The sequence below is a fragment of the Oreochromis niloticus genome, linkage group LG14 (genome assembly GCF_001858045.2).
Source record: "Oreochromis niloticus isolate F11D_XX linkage group LG14, O_niloticus_UMD_NMBU, whole genome shotgun sequence".
NCBI lineage: Eukaryota > Metazoa > Chordata > Actinopteri > Cichliformes > Cichlidae > Oreochromis > Oreochromis niloticus.
The window spans coordinates 22,112,446-22,130,053 of NC_031979.2; the positions used below are offsets into that span (position 1 = coordinate 22,112,446).

Below are 17,608 nucleotides of genomic sequence, written 5' to 3' on the forward strand. Positions count from 1 at the left end.
GAGAAGTGGAGCGCTTCTGCAGGTGTTATCTCAGTTACTGATAAAGAGCTTTAGGCACAGCATGCCGTGAGGTAGGGAGACTGGCCGCATAGGGAGAGAGGGACGTGCTTACATAACTGGCCCCGTAACTTCCAACAGCTGGCTTGGCCCGGGCTTGCAGCACTAAACTCTGAGTGGGTCGAGATTCAGATTTCATATGTCTATCGGTGAGTACATTAGAGCAGAGTGGGGAACAAAGTGTCCCTGGCCATGAGAGATTCTGTTTCCTGTCAGTATGCATCTCCTTAGGCTGAGCGGGAGAGCATATGTGTTGATCAAGCGCCAAGAATTGAGGAAAAAGCCACTTTAATTTGCTGATCCACTTATTTATTTCAAATAGTTTGGAACAAATGATGACACAAGGTAACACTTCCAAGCTCAGCACTCTTATCAATCTTTAAGAAGTTTCAACATGAAGTAAACTGTGTATCTTTGATGAACCATGAAAGATGTGTATCAGTAGCCAAGATGAAGAAATGAGAAATGAAAACTGGGGCAAAGAAAGTGATTTCATTAAATCTGCAAAAGTGTTTCCACAAAGACAATCAGAGCTGGAGTGACATTTGTTTTTTCTGTTTAAAAAAAAAACATGCCTCATTGCTTTTCATCCTGTGACAGCCGGGTTAGACTCCCAACCCTGAATTGGATTAGAAAATGGATGGATGGAACTTGCCTTATTACCTTGTTAGGGTGAAGGGATCTCAGCTGTCATATTTAAAACAATAGCATATTTCCACTACTAACACATACCCATGCTCCAGTGTTGGTTGATCTTTTTGTGCTGCTTGCAAGCTGATATACTTAATCATGTTAGGAAGAGTAAAACAAATGTAGAAAAAAAAACAATAGTCAATTCTAGCTGGTTGGCAGGCATTTTGTGTTTATAATTGAGATGCTTTTGAAATTAAAAATGCTTTCATAAGGAGTTATAGGTGCATAAATGCTAAAAACAGGTCATTTTAGCCCAGCTGTGCACCCCAGCTTTGTGGAGTCTTTCATAAACTGTTCATGTTGAGTCCGAGTCTGCAGAGGGTCCCAGTGCTGTGGAAGACATCATGCCTCGTACCTGTCCCAGTGGCCCCCAGGATTACAGGCCTGTGGCACTGACCTCCCACATCATGAAAACCCTGGAAAGACTCATCCTGGACCAGCTCCGACCCATAGTCAGACCACATCAGGATCCCCTTCAGTTTGCTTATCAGCCCTGTCTCGGAGCTGAAGACGCCATCATCTACCTGCTCAATCGTGTCTACACTGATCTGGATCAGCCGGCGAGCACTGTGAGGGTCATTATTTTTGACTTTTCCAGTGAATTCAACACCATCAGGCCAACCCTCCTGGGTGGATGCTTCTCTGGTGTCCTGGATTGTTGATTACCTGACAAGAAGACCACAATATGTGCGTCTTCCACATTGTGTGTCTGACAAGGTAATCAGCAACACAGGGGCACCACAAGGGACTATCCTCTCCCCCTTCCTCTTCAGCCTCTACACCACAGACTTCAGCCGCCGCACAGAGACCTGCCATCTTCAGAAGTTTTCTGATGACTCTGTGGGGGTTGGATGCATCAGCAAGGGTGATGAGTCAGTGTGGTCGACTCCTTTGTCACGCAGCTCAACGTGGCAAAGACCAAGAAATTGATTGTGGAATTTGGGAAGACCAGGAAAACCTTGACCCTTGTTTCAATCAAGGGGGTCAACATGGACATTGTGGAGGACCATAAATACCTTGGATTATACATAGACAATAAAGTGGACTGGGTTAAAAATACCACTGCACTTTACAGGAAAGGTCAGAGTCGTCTCTATTTTCTGAGGCGGCTGAGGTCCTTCAACATCTGTCGGACAATGCACAGGATTTTTTATGAGTCTGTTGTGGCCAGTGCTAACCTCTATGCTGTTGCATGCTGGGTTGAGGGTCACAAACGCCAACAGACTTAAAAATGCCAGTAATGTTGTGGGGATGGAGCTGGATTCCCTTAAGGTTGTGTCGAAGAGACAAATGTTGTCCAAGACAAAGACAATGTTGGATGATATCTCCCACCCACTCCATGACATGCTGGCTAGCCACAGGAGCACGTTCAGTGCGAGACTGAGATTACCAAAAAGCACCACTGAACGACACAGGAAATCATTCCTGCCCGTGGCCATCTCCCTGTACAACTCTTCCACCTAATACACTGTAAACACTGCAATAGTTACACCCTTTTTGCAGCACACGCTCTTTTCTGCTCTGCAATATTCTTGTCAACATTCTTGATATTTATTTATAATCACCTTTGTCAATCCTTGATATGTTATTTATACTGGAGCAACTGGAACCCACATAATTTCCTTAGGGATTAATAAAGTATGCTGATTCTGATTCTGATTACTAGGTGGCTGGGTTGCTAACAACATGATGACATGATAACAGATATGGATATCTGATATAGATAAGAACCTTCAGGCACCCCATATTCATACACACAGAGATTTTGTGTATTATTAAGGTTTCTTTTGTCTCCCTCCCCTCACCCCAAACTGTTTGTGGTAGGTGCCCCGCCCCTCCCTGAGCCTGGATCTAATGGTGATTTCTTCCTGTTAAAAGGGAGTTTTTCCTTTCCACTGTCTCCAAGTCTTTGCTCACAGGGGTCGTCCTATAGTATAAAACACGTTGAGATGACTGTGATTTGGAAGTACATAAATAAAATTGAATTGAACTGATGTCATGCACAGACTGCTCAAGAGTTGTCTGACATATTGGATGTAATAACAATGTGCACTCCCTAATTGGTTGGCAGTAGTTCTTGGAAGTTTGTAGCTGCTGCCGATTGCAAAGATTGTGCTGTACCAACAACATCTTTCTGATTGCTTTGGTTGCTAGAAAGCCACAGTTGTCTCTAGTTTTTCACATTTGTTGCAAATATTCACAACTACTAGCCGAGCGGTACTAAAACTTAAAAATATATGCTGGAAACTTGAAATGGATTATAGCTCAGAAAGTTGTACCTCAGAGCTGCAGCCAACATGTTTACTTGAAAGAAGAAACTCCTCCAATTTGGTTTGAGTTGCACATTTAACAATTTCAGCTTGGCTGGTGTTAGAAAATAAGTCCATTCACACTATGACTGCAGCAATTTGCTAGATAACAAAGCAATCACAAGGAGGTTTCTGCCAACCAGTTGGGGAATATATGTTGTTCTCTAGCCACAGGTGGTTGCCAGCAGGTCACCGACCTGTAAGCCTGCATGACCGGGACTTTAGCAATCATTTTCCCAGCAACTGCCATCAACCAACTGCAGCTGGGAATATTCATTTTTTCCTCATGATGGGTAGCCAGATGGTCACTGACTGGTCCTCAAGCCTGTGTGACTGGGGCCTTAATCCCTTGATCCTACATCATTACCATTATTGTCACACGTCCAAAATGGTCACCAGGTTAATGTCATTTGGTTAGTGGTCATGTGCCTGCAAAACAGTAGTGACATTACAATTTATCATTATGATAGGATCAAAAATATTAAACTCTAAGAACCATAATTGTCAACTTCATGGTAGAACTAGAGGAAAAGTGAGGTGATGATCACACTCATTAGCTTTTGTGTGGTTGATGTAAACATTTGTCCCACGTGCCAAACGTCCAGGGATCACCAAACAGGGTGGATTTTTCTCCCAATGACCTAGAATCTTTTTTTTAAATCCATCTGATATTCTAGTCTGAAAAAATACTTTTGGACTAACCAGCTAATGGGCCATTCATATGTGCAGCTAGACTGGCTAAAGAAATAAAGATTTGGTTTAAATCGGAAAAATACAAAGCTAGCACAGGTTTCCACATACTGAATCATCTTTTGCTGGCCCGTTCCATCAACCCAACTTCCTCTCTCTGCTGCCCTTTAAAAATGGTCACATGATTTCCTCTTTTGTTCCAGATGGACATGAGTTTCGTGGCTTTATCACTTATCACTTAACACATTTACTGATACACATCTTTCATGTGTGGAAAAAAATTATCTTTCCACCACACCAAAGAACACAATGGTCCTGCAGTGATGTTGAGCTGTTCAGACCAGTAATAAGTCACAACGCTGGGTAAATAATTAGCTTTCATCTCAGACATTATCAGTCACCACTAAATCCGTGGACTGACTTGTTTGACATTTGTTTACTTTAGGAATAAATGTACTCTTTTGAAGATAATGTCAATCCAGCATGGACGTTTAAGAATGGTCAGCGAAGGTTTTTGAGCAATACCAGTCACTCATATGTTATCAGAGGTGTCTTTGTTCTGTGTAAATCAGTCAAAGTGAAGGCTATTGGAGTACTAAACTATAATACAACACCAAGGCCAGGGGAAACTAGGCATAAATGAGTGTGTATGCATATAGACACACAAACACACACACGCCCTGCAGTCTTATCTGTCCCATATGAGAGATCAAAGCGCCACAGGCTGCGAGCAATCACACAGAGAACAGGGAACACCAGAAAAATAAACTGATAAGCAGGTGATAGAGGCAACAGAAAAAAGAGGAAGCACTGGATAATGTGAAATAAACAAGTCAAAGTATAGAGAGAGACAAGGAAGAACAGAGGAGAAAAATATATTCACATATGTCACGGAGTAAATGAGGTCATTATACCCATGAGCAGTTTCTACAGAGGGAACAATGCATGTCTCTGTAGGCCAATCACACAACAGAGGCAAAGTAGGCTGCAGCTGTGAGCCAATCATAACCTCTGTTAGTGACATCAGCCATTCAGCTGGATCCAAAACAGGGAATATGATCAACTCAGGAAAGAAAAAAAAGGCTCCTCTTTGAAATCAAAACCTTATTGAGTTAAACCCCAAATTCTGTGCTCCTGTGCTCCAGTTTCATCACCACTTACTGTTCACAGGCGGGACTACTTTTCATGCCCCAGATACAATTTGACACTAAACACTGAAACCAAGTACAGTCGAGGTGACTTGAGGCACTAAGCAAACAGCAGATGTTCTCCTTACGAAGAAGCATAAAGCAAAACGTTAGTGGCTTCTGAACTCTTAAAAAAAATATATTTTCTAGAGCTCGCCTGGTAATGTTTACCTTTGAACCTTTGAGAAAACAAGATGTGTCCTGACAACTTGAGTCAAATATTAACAGCAGCCGTCAATGGAAAAAAACCCCTTCTATTGTGCAGCAGAGGTGGAGATAAGAGAAAAGATACGGGGCCACTTCTGTCATCTCATTCTATCTGCAATTGCTTAATTACATTTTGAGCTGTGTTTGGCTATAAAGTTTGAGGAATGACATTACATTACGTGCAATTACATGCTCTGACTTTTGAAATGCACCACAAAAGCCACATGTGACAAGCACATACACAAAGGTGTGTTTGTAAATGAGGCAATAAGCTGCATGAGCTGCCAAATTTGTTCAGTACTTCAGTACGTTCACAACTCCTAGGGTCAGTTGTTTAAACATAAAGTTGCAATGATAACATAAAACCATTCATATTTTCTTTTATATTTTAAAGCTCAATGTCACAATAATAATAATCTACTAAAAATAGTCTAGGCTTGAAAGGCTTGAAGGAAAGAAAGTGAGTGAAGATCTCTTCTGTGATTATTTTTCTGAAGAATTTGTTACCAAAGGACATATTTAAGGTAGCAGTTTATGGTAACTTGGATTATTCTCCATGCTTTCTTGCATGTCTAGTTATTGGTCTTCAGCCACATTGGCACTCTAATGTTATCTGTGTAGAAACCAGTGCTTCAAGCTAAATGCTAATGGTGGGCATATGGTTGAGAAAAAAAATGTGAATAACAACTAAGCACATATTTATTACATAGTCATAGCATTCCATAGCATTAAGATTGTAAGTGTGCACTTAATTGGAAATGCACTTGATTATCTGATCATCATCAAGTTTATGTTTTGGGAGTTTGCTGGTCTGAAGTCTTCAAGTTTGTGTTGGCACAAGGCCACAATCTTCCTAGGAGTGGATCCCCCAGCACCCCCAAAGTAAGCTTGTGCAACGCTCAGAGAAACATAAAATAAATAAATAAATAAAAAATAAGAGCTACATTTCAAACTCTACAGGCCTCAGTTAGCATGTTAAATATTAAAGATGATGACAGTTTGAATGGTTGGGAATGGTTGCCATGAATAAGTCTCTACTCTTCTAGAAAGAACATGGCAAGACGACTTAGGTTTGCAGAGTTGCATCTGAACAAACCACAAGACCGAAGGATCAATGTTCACTGGACAGACAAGATCAAAGTGGAGATGTCTGGCCATAATACACAGAGCCACGTTTGGTGAAAAACACAAAAAACGCATATCCGTTGTTAAGCACAGTGGTGAAGAGGCCCTGATTTGGGCTTGTTTTGCAACCACAGTACCACAGTACTCCTCTGTATAGCTGTGAAACAGGACAAGGATCCCCAGTAAGCAAGAATCTACATAGAAAAGAGTCAACGTGCTGCTATGGCCCAGTCCACAAACTCAATTGAAAAGTTGTGGCAGGACTTTAAGAAAACTGTAAATCTCAATGAGCTAAAGCAACATTGTGAAGAAGAACGGGCCAAAATTCCTCCACAATGATGTGAGAGATTGATAAAGTCAAACAGAAAACAATTACCTTAAGTTATTACTGCTGAAGGTGGTTTAATAAACTAATAAGTCAGTGGGTGAACTTAGTTCGTCACAGGACTCCACTGACTTCATCACGTGATAAACATTTTTTTATGATTGTAGTAAGGCTGCTTACAATTATGCTAATATTCAATGGCACTGAGCTAACTTTGCTAAATAGGACAGTTACCTAATTTTTCAAGTAGAATTTTTTTTTTATAAAGCATTAATACTTAAGATGTAACATGTTACATCTTAAATTTTGCAAGTAACTGGTCAAAACTAGTTGTTAGATATAAAAAATGCTTTTATAAAGTAACAACACTTAAAAAAAATCAGGAAAGCACAAATTATTACAGATCATTTTATTGGAATACCTTAAATTGTCATGGAAATCTATAAACTAAAACTTAGCATGTCATCACAACCTATATGGTCTATCCACCTAGGACAATAAATTTAATCAGAACCAGAATCACTGTTGGCCATAGAGTTGTATTATTTCCTGAAATTTAATTACAAACCATTTTAGACCTATGTCACTTCAAACCAAAAATATCTGTCTCATATTGGTGGTAGGTCTAAAAGTGAGGAGATTTTTGCTGTCTGCTTTATAACTTTCATGACATCCCAACCTTTTTGCTATTCGTTCTGCTACGGCTTTGCTAAAAATGAGATGAGATTCTCATATAAAAAGCATACAGTTTAAAACCCCAATAAGGTTGATGAAAATAATAATTATTCGCAGAGTGGACTGAAACAAGGACAGAGGACTGTAAAGTTATCCTCAAGATGTGAAAGAAGCTGGAGGCAAATACAGTGTACATGTGTAAGTGCATACATGTGCACGTCCAAACAGTTTGCCTGATACAAAGACACATGTTCTACAGACTACAGGACAGATGTTCTGAAGGCAGAGATGGGCCTCTTTATAGCAAAACACAGAGCTGTTCAAAGAGGCCCTGCTGACCCCCGGGACAGAGCGACTCAATTAGCTTCCCATAATGAGAGCGCACTGTGGGGGGTGTTTATATAAGCTTATTAAAACATAATCCTAGTTGCCGCGCCATACTGTAGCATGCCAGACAGGCCGCTCCTGCAACCAAGTGTGAGCCAACAGCCGGCTGGTGGGTTCAGTCATCAGAAACAAGGAGAAAAAAATAAAAATATTATTCGTAAATCTATGCATTAAAGCTTCAGCAAATAATTTAGATAACATTTAAAACTTCCTCTTCAACTAGCGGTACAGTGATGAGAACATCTTTGCAGTCCTTTGTCACAATCACATAAACACCTAACACTTTTAGTCTTGTGAATATATAAGGACAAGTCACTGAAATAACTGAGGTCTAAAAATGATTTCTGTCAAGAATAATGAACTGTACTCAATCAATATCTTTTAATCGGGCCCCAGACATATTGCATCGCATTACACAAGCTTGGGCAACAGTTAATCCTAAAGACAATGTACAAAGTGGACCACAGTCCACATTGTTGAACCCCTTCTCAACCCACAGACCCGATTAACATGGTTAATGTCTTTCAGTAATCCCACCCCGTGGGCTGAGCTCCAGTCATTATGCTGGCAATTGTGTGTGTGGGGTACCACAGAAATCCTTCATCAACTTAAAGACATCAGAACTGATTACTGATCTACTCTTTCATGTGGAGTCAGAGTTCAGTTGTTACCTAAATGGTTCTTAGAAGTTATGTAAGGAGGTGTGCTCACGGGGTTGTAACCTTTTGAGGTTGTTACAGCTGAAGGAGGCTACAGCTGACTGGGCCACCCATTTCACACCATTAGCTCACCCAGTGTTGGTTTGACAGAAAGCTGAAAGTATTTCCATGAAGAAGAGCTGCTAGCAGGAACCATTAAGTATACTCTGTATTTGAGGAGTTCAATGGCATAAAAAATTTGTGCTGATTAGGCTTTTTCTGATTTAAAAAAAAAAATGTCTAGAAGGAATGGTTTGACAATATAGGAAATACACTCTCTTGCCAGGCTAGAAGAGAAGATTGTTACAACTTTCATCATCGCCTATCCAATACGATTCTGAGTTAGCACAGCTTAGCTTAGCATGAAAGCAGGAAATAGCTACGCTCTACTTTAGTCTGTTAGAGTTGAATAGTATACATAGCTACTAATCAAACTTAAGCGTAAAGGGAATGTTAGCATGTTAGGTTAAGTCAAAAATCTTCTGCGTCCTCTTAAACGGACCCAACCCAAACCCATGCTTTGAAGCTTTGTGGCTGAGTTTTCTTTGGTTTCAGTTTACTTTGATATTATTACTGTTATGAAATTTCACAAACTCACTAGTTGCAATGTTGGCATCCTATTAAAGCCTTTCATCGAGCTCTTTATAGCAACAGATTCTTGCACCAGTGTTTGTGTTTGATTTTGTACACCTGTATCAATGGGACTAAGATCTGCTGAATTCAAAGAATATAAGTGCTATGGCCTATTCCTTTTGTCCATATACTATAGATCTAAAAGCTTTGCTAATCTCATCTAAATTTGACTAATTCTTATATAGCGTTTTTCTACTCTCGCGAAGTACTCAAAGTGCTGTATAGAACATGCCCAACCCAATCACACCCATTCTCACAAGTACTGTCTCTAAACTGAGTGCGTTTCTAGCAACATTCACACTACGATGGATGCATCGGAGAGCAACTTGGGGTTAGTATCTTGCCCAAGGATACTTGACATGCAGACTGGAGGAGCCAGGGATCGAACCACCAACCTTCCAGGTCACCTACTGACCAGAGCTACAGCCACCCGCTGACTAATACTGCACAGTCTCTTTCAGTTGCTAAATGAAATTAAGTATGTCCTGAAGTTTAATTAGTGTCAAGGTTTTGTCAGAAGCTTTTTTCAGGTGAACGTGGGATCATTTAAAGACAGAATTAGACACTTTGAGGTGGTCGGTGAAGACTTTCCCATGTCTGTATGGAAAACAGGGTGAGGGGTGGATTAGACTTAGAAACTGATGGACACTGCATGCTCATATGGCAGTTAATTGTCAATCACAAGCTAAGCCATTGTGAAGCAAACTCTGTTTTATCCTCCTTTTAAGTCATTTAAAAAATTAACATCAAGTTGTCTTAAAAAAGGCCTAAAACTAGCAATTGAGACCACATAGAGTTTACTCAGGTCACTGATCTGAGTTTTGCACAACTAGATGTCTTTTTGCTCCCAGAAGAATCTCGACTTGCTGAGCATTAAAGAGAATACAGATTAAAGGCACTTTTGCGCTGGCCTTACCTTTTATTCCCAGAGGCTATGTCCATCTTTTTATACAATCTGCGTTTAGACACATCACCATGCTGTTTTTACAGTTGTAGTTATGGCCATGTTCCCATTAACATTTGTAGTTACCCTCGACAGATTAAAAAAGGCATTCAAGGGAAACTGAGCAGCTTTTTTGGACTGAATCCAATATTTGCCATAGTGGGAGAAATCTGATTGAGCAACGAATGTTAGTTTGACTTCTTTAACCAGTGACCATGAATGGGCTCCATTGCATGCACAGATTATCAGTGAATGATAATATTTTGTGAGTTCCACATGACTTCCATAATCTTCATGGGTTTGGCTCATTGACGTAATCTTTTTATTTACATTTTGTAACACAAATCCCCCCACATATGTTCATACTGAGCTCTTCTGGTTTATGCAGTAAAATACGTATTACCCATTGCAGTCTAAATTAGCAGAAAGATGTGCGCATGGTGACAGAGTTAAACAATCTCACAGTGAAACTTGAGCGATGCGTAGAGCCCGCTGCTATGATGTTTCCTGACTGTTAGCTTCATGATTGACATCTCAGGATTCCAGTCGCAGACAATAACCTGTACTTCTAGCAGGCAGGTAGATATTACAGTCAAACACACAAGCCACGATGCTAAATCACAGGACGTTTCACAAGATAGCTGCCTTGCTGAGACACAACAATGGGGTTTCATGCTAAAATATTGGTGGAAAGTGGAGCCGTGCTAACTATCATAATTAGACCACTTGGCATCACTGCTGCTTTAGTTTCACTCACTCTGAGGCCGGACAGCATACTCATCTGCAGCCTGCCAGACGACACAGACTCTCTTTTTAGTCACCTACCCTATCATTAGTGTTTCTAAACAAGTACAAGATACCTAGCTAACCATCCTTCTCTGCCATTGTTGTAGTGTGGTGTAGACACCCAGCTATACATGGCAGGAAAGGGCTATTTTAGTCAATTATAATCATCTGATCCTGCAAAGTTAAAAGTCTTGGTTCCCGACAAAACCTCTGAGGTTTCTGAATCTTTGAAGCGTTTTCCAACAAAAATGAAGTTTTAGTTCATTTTAGAGAGAACTGCTTACCTATGCAGAATCAATGACTGGTGATAGAACATGCAGCAGTTCTTCACTATTGTTTCTATGTCAGGTTATTTCATGGTTAATGATCACTTACTGTAATTGCTTTTACAGTACTATAAGGTAATTTGAGTCAACTACATCTAGTATAATGATTCTTAATTGAGATCCAACTGATAACAATAGTGAAAATGCTAAAAAAAGGGGACTAGAGAGGGGATATTTTACTTCTGAAAAGATAGAGGACACACACATAGAGTTGCGTATGTTTTTCTGATCCTCATTGCGGCAAGCAAATAAAACCCTGTGTGTAAACCTCTACATTTGGATCAAATTTCTCTTTTAGGACATATGAGATCCACGAAAACGTCTATTCATACTCTGTAGTAACCACTAACCTCAGAAACATTCCCCTGCCCTCTACCACGCGACCATGTAACACAGCTCCACAGAAGAGTCAACGACAAAGGCAGGTTAAATATTTCACATTTTATTTAGTTCCACTCATAAAACCCAAAGAACTTCTCTCATGGCAGAATCAGACACAAACTGAAACAATCATACGGAGCCCATTTAGAGTTGGGACAGCACAGACAAAGACCGAGTCACTTATACTGTATCTGTACAAGCAGATTTATCCTGATGACATTACAAACATCAAATGATCACTATGTAACATACATAATGGCGTGTGAGATCTCATACATCTGCTCTGTATTGCTGTTGATCAGTTATTGGCCCAGAAGGAACAGATAAATAGACAGATGAATGAAAGGCTTCTGAAAAATAAGAAGCAAACACAGAATCAGTCTCTTTGGCGATTTCACCTCATTTACTGCATAATCTCAAAAGTGGAGAGAGTTCCGTTTTATACTGACTGACAACGAAAGACCCTGTGATCATCCAAAGCAGTGAGCGGAGCAGCTAAGAGCCTTTACCTGCTTGGATCCTACTTTTGAAGAAGGATTTCCACTCTTTCACTGGTCCAAAGACCATTGCATAGCCAGACTTCAGTGATGTGTTTGAAATGTGGATAATACGACCAAGGTACAGTGGTATAACCCATGTATTGCTGCAACATTGTAACAGTAACAAAATGTTACGAAGTCGAACTGGCTTTAACATTTTGGAATCAGTCAAAGTGAAAACAGATATTGCTAAAACGTCCATAAACCTACAGCAGAGATGTGTTCTCCAGATTGTGTTGGTTGGATGATGATCAGATCTTTGCTATTAATATTTTGCAAAATCAATCTGTTGGTAAAGGAGCTTAATGGCCAATTAACAGCTGTGACAAAACTACGACAGCCTGTAGCATAACATACACCATTTAAAACGGCCATACACATCCTGGAGATGTCATCATCATTCCATAAAAAAAAAAAATTATACTCATATACATTTGATTGTAAATTTTTAAAAGGATGAGTTAAATCTGATAAACTACAGAGTCTATTTTAGAAGCTATTTGACTCACAGATGCCTCTTGTTTGGAAAAAGTGCAGGGCTTGCAATGTTCAATTTGGGCTTTTAGACAGAGCAGTTCGTGTTTTGAATTCAATAAAACAAAATTGAAAAGAAAATCGGGAAAAAATCTATCGCAAGTCTTGAAATCTGAGTTACAGTGTAGATCAAATGAAATAATATACTTTGATAAAGAAATGAACCAAATCATAAAAAAGAAAGAGTATATTTCTTAATATGTGATATCATCACCTTAATGACCCCCAAGTCAGCTGGAATTCCTTTGGACAAGTTCTGTATGATATGCAGTCCATGAGCCGTAACACTGTCTTAGTGCCATAATTTTTGGTTCCATGATGGTCACAGTCACATTTTACATACTGGCTCTGAAGAACAGACAGTGGTTACAACCTTATGCTGTCTCTTAGGCATCAACAAAGGGTCTTTTCTGGCCAAAGTAAAACCATCAAATCCCCAAACAGCCATATAGCTTAGCCAGGTGGCCCTGCTGAACTGTTGCTCCATCGAATTAAAGTCACAGTAGGTCGTTTGAGGCCGTCCATGTGAAAGTAACAAGGAGTCCTTACATCCAACTCAGCACACCCAAATATGTCAGCAGTTCCAGTTTTACATCAGTTACAGAAATATTATCTCCTTCCCCCCTACTGGACGCACACATATTTCTTCCACCAGGACTTGGAGAGCATCTTCATCTTATCGGCTGTGCTGCGGACCTTCCTCTCCCGCCGCGCTCTCCTATCAGACTGTCGCAGTCCCACAGAGATGGCCACATCAAACACCTCCTTCAGATTCTTTTGTGTCAGTGCTGAGCACTCAACGTACGTCACAGACCCGATTTTTTCCGCCAGCGCTCTGGCATCTTCCTCCGGCACCGGCCTCTCCCTCCTTCTTGCCAACTCGATCAGCACTTTGACGTCCTCCCGCAGGTCGCACTGCGTCCCTACGAGGATGATGGGCGTCAGGGGGCAGCGGCGGCGGATTTCGGGGACCCACTTCTCCCAGACGTTTTGAAAGGAGGCGGGGCTGACCACGCTGAAGCAGAGCAACAAGGCATCTGTCCGACTGTAGCAGAAGTGGCGGAGTTTGTCGAACTCGTCCTGATGGAGAAGAACAAAGAGAGGAATTTTATTTTATATTTTTTTGAACATTTGTCAGGTTCAGAGTCTTTATTTTGATTTGAGCTGCCTCCTTTTACTCTGACCACACACAGATGCACTTGAACACACTCAAGTACTGTAACATCACATCACAGGAAAGGGAGTGGTGCCAGTAACTGTTAAATAACAAACTGTCTCGATAGTGTTTATATTGCGCTAATATTCAGAACAGACAAATCCTGCCCACACATTTATACCATTTGCAGTAAATCTCTTAAATTGACACTTTGGAGCCACACAGCTTTAACTTACATGGGCCTCCCACATCCTTGAGTACACAGATTAAGGTTGGCAGTAACTTGACTCAGAGCTCTCCTTTTTTTCCGTTTAACTCCATCCTTTCCAGCATATATCTACAAATCCTTATTTGACTAAACAATGCCGCAATCCCTCTCTGTGCCCTTAAAACACAATTAAAATGTGCAGAAAAAAAATCAGTAGTTTCCACATTTGGATTTGAGGCCCAGCACATGCAGCTTTTGAGTTTGACACACACAAGGTCTGGCTGCGCTTTGCGATCTGATGACGTAGGCCCATCTGCAGAATATACACACACGTATCAACATCTCTGAGTGAGGAGCGACGTTGTTTATCAGCCCTGGAAGTGGCTGCTATCATCTTTTTCCAGACCTTCTGTGTCTTTCCATCTCTCCTCGCTCTCTCCCCTCTCATCTCAACGTTTTTGGCACACCCGACCAGTCTCTGGTTCAAGCTCACCCCCCACCCTCGCATAGAATTGCATCACTACAGTAAGTGTTTGTAGACTTTTATCTAGTTGAATTTGCCCCAGCTTGTCTGCGTGCGGATGCGTCTGCGTGTATGTGTGTGCAGATTTAACGCCGTGAACAGCTCAGAACATGCTGTGAGGTTTTACACGTATTAGGGGTTTACTCAAAAGCCTCATTCCACTTTATAGCCAAACTGTCTTTGATTCCATGCAGAACTGGCAGTGCCCTCACAGCGGCTGTGAATGTCAAATATGCTGCTCCCAGGGCAGGGTTTGACTGTAGTGGGTTATGAAACAACCACCCAATGCCCCAGAGAAAGAGAAACTGTTTCACAACATGTTCTTTCCAAGATTGGCCTATTAACATTATAATGAGTCAATAAATGTACCTGGCAAGCTCTGTGTAGCACAGTGGCATTCACCTTAGTAACAGTTTACAACTAATAATAATTTTATAACCAAATGACTTTTAACCGATTATTTGTTCCATCAGTTCAGTGCCTCAAATATAGTGAGGATGAGTCTGCAAATGTACTCAAGAATTTTTTTTTTTTTTGAAAATGTCTTTGTAAACATTAGGAGCATGCACGGATCCTAATATCTGCTGTTAAAAACTACTCCTGCATAACTCTGCATATAACACTGCAACCAAGCACTGGCGACTAATCAACCAACATGTGAGAGTTATGTTGAGCAAAGGCCGAGAAGCATGCAGGCACTGTATGTCAATGACCTGCGTAGTGCGAGTGGTAATGCAATGTGTTTGTGTGCAAACTCACCTGTCCCGCAGTGTCACACAACTGTAGTCTGACTGGGCTTCCATCCACCTGAACCACAGCTGCAGATACAGAAACGGACGGAGAGAAAACAAAGTGAGTCACAGGTGACGGTATGAGTTTTAAGGCTGTGTATGTAACCCCCACCTGACACTTGAGTTAATGCACACACACACAGCTACTAACCGCAACACTCTCAGCAATAAACAAAACCCTTACAGTTTAAAAAACAAAAAGACTCCCCGCTGTCGCCTGCTCTGCTCTTCCAGCTCGCAAATGGCCTTGCTCTGTCTCGCCCACCCACTCTGCCAGTTACCGTTCAGACAGTAACACTTTACTGTCGCTCAGACCGCTCGGTGGGCTTTGTTCTGTGCTGTGTTTTGGCAGAGGCCAGTCCAAGGCTGTCTGATGGTGTGTGTATGTGTGTGTGCATGGGGGTAAAAACAAAGCAGATTTTGTTTATTTAGTGACTCTCTTCCAATAGGCCTCATTTCCAGATTGGAAAAGAGAGTGAGTCATCTCACAGTGAGTTTCATTACAGGGCCATTTATTCTTTTCAGAAAACTGAACACAACGCAGAGCAGCAGGCACATGGAAACATTTACAATAGGCCTGGAGCGTTTGGTTGGTCATACCACCTGATCAAAGGGTTCTGCTGGAACTATTCATATAGGAGGACAGCCGTCAGAACACCCTGCTTTCACAGAGGCAAGGGGGGGGGAAAGCGCGGGAGGACACAGAAGAAGGAACATAAGAGAGATGCCATTGGGTAATCATTTCCTAATACCTGACATATGATACTCCTTTGATTTTCTCATCCAAAACTCCTTATTGTCCAGTCTCCTAGCCTCCCGCTTCTCCAAGTCTCTGCCACCTGTGGCATTGTGTAACTGCTCAGAAGTCAGCTTTCAAGGGAACGCTCTGATTCCAGGCACTGAAAAATGACATCACTATTAAGGGCCCCAACTGCACAATCACTCTCTGTCAGGCCAGGGAGAAAGACAATCTCTGCCTCAGAGCTACTGCAACAGATGTGCCCGTTTCAGTATAGAAGAGAGGCCTTGGGGTCAAGGCTGACAACAATAGGCAGAGTTGTGCAATCCAAAACCCGTGAACCAGTGAACCAACCTCTGTTCTGTATGGAAGAGTTGAGCCAGCACTTGTCTAAGGGCGGTGTGTGTTCTCCAAGAGTGTTTTATGAGATTTGGGTTGGCCAAGTTGTTCCTTTTAATGCTTATCAAGAGTAATGTCAGGGAATTAGCTATGATTAATGGCAAAAATGATTAAGTTTACAAGTTTTTTCACAGCCAGTCATTTTCTTTTTAAATATAAATGTTAGATTTTGAAAAGGTAAAATATTTTTGTATATAAATCAGGGTATAATCCTGCAAAAACAACAAAACAGCTCCCATGTAGCTCTAGAACTGCATTTCAAATTGCATTTCAAATGGTATGTCTAAATAACAGATGTGATCATACGTCAATAACAGTGATCAACAGGTCACCGTGTATTTTTTTTCTATTCCAATACTGTTCGTGTTCAAACATCACCTTCAAAGGATTTTTGTTTTTCTTCTCTTACATCGCAAAAGCTTTCAGGGATTACTGAGCCAGAAAGTGGAACAGCGCCAAATGGAAACCCAGCTACACAAGGGAGGATACCTCATCCACATTAACTACCGCTGATGGAGGACAAGATAGCAGGAAACACAAAGACAGCTATCAGTCCTTAACATCTGAATAATAGAGGGACACTGGGGAATATAAGTGGGGTGGGGCGAAGCTGATCTCTAAAACAAGCAAGAGTTGAAAAGGTATCCTGTGGAAAATGGGTGATACTGACAGGTGGATGGAAACCAACAGATTTTCTATAGGAGGGTTTTCAAAGTGTCATAACTTTTATTAAGTTTATGCACCTCATTAAAATAACCTGGACAGTTGACACACATACACGGCCTGCCTGTGCATTTGCAACATTTCTAAAATCTGGAATAAAATTAATAAAATAATATGTCGGTTTACCCGAGAAGTCATCAAATGCAGTAGGGACGTATTTCGTCGGGTATCCATTCGTGGTGTAGCTGACCACCAGACTGGTTTTTCCCACCGCTCCATCGCCCAGCAGGACGCACTTCAGCAGCCGCTCCTGCGCCTGTCCTGGCCGGGTAGGTTTGGGTTTATGAGGAGGCACTGGAGGGGCCATGGTCCTACCGTAATCCATTCTGAGTGGAGGTGCCTTTCAGTCAGCCAGCTCTGCACCGCGATCTCCTCGATGGACCGGTGAAACACCCACCATGAGAACAGGTTCTTTCCTCCTTTGCAGTTTTTCCCCCCCCACAACGGTTATGATCGCAAATGGAGCTCGTGCGTAAAACCTCTCCTCCTGTACGCGCTGTCAAATCCAGTATGGGAAGTTACCGTCCAGTACTGCGCCGCTGAACACTCTGCAGTTTTACAAGGCGAGGGAGGA

The 17,608-nt window shown here is 41.4% G+C and overlaps 1 protein-coding gene across 1 annotated transcript; it reads right to left on the reverse strand.

The window, feature by feature from the left end:
* Nucleotides 1-11,467: 11,467 nt before the first annotated feature.
* rhoub (ras homolog family member Ub) lies at nt 11,468-17,604 on the reverse strand. Its single transcript, XM_003450807.5, has 3 exons — nt 17,161-17,604; nt 15,142-15,200; nt 11,468-13,575 (listed from the first exon to the last, which is right to left on the reverse strand). Exons 1-3 carry the CDS (start codon nt 17,357-17,359, stop codon nt 13,120-13,122), a joined length of 714 nt encoding a protein of 237 aa, XP_003450855.1. The 5' UTR covers nt 17,360-17,604; the 3' UTR covers nt 11,468-13,119.
* Between the last annotated feature and the right edge of the window lie 4 nt (nt 17,605-17,608).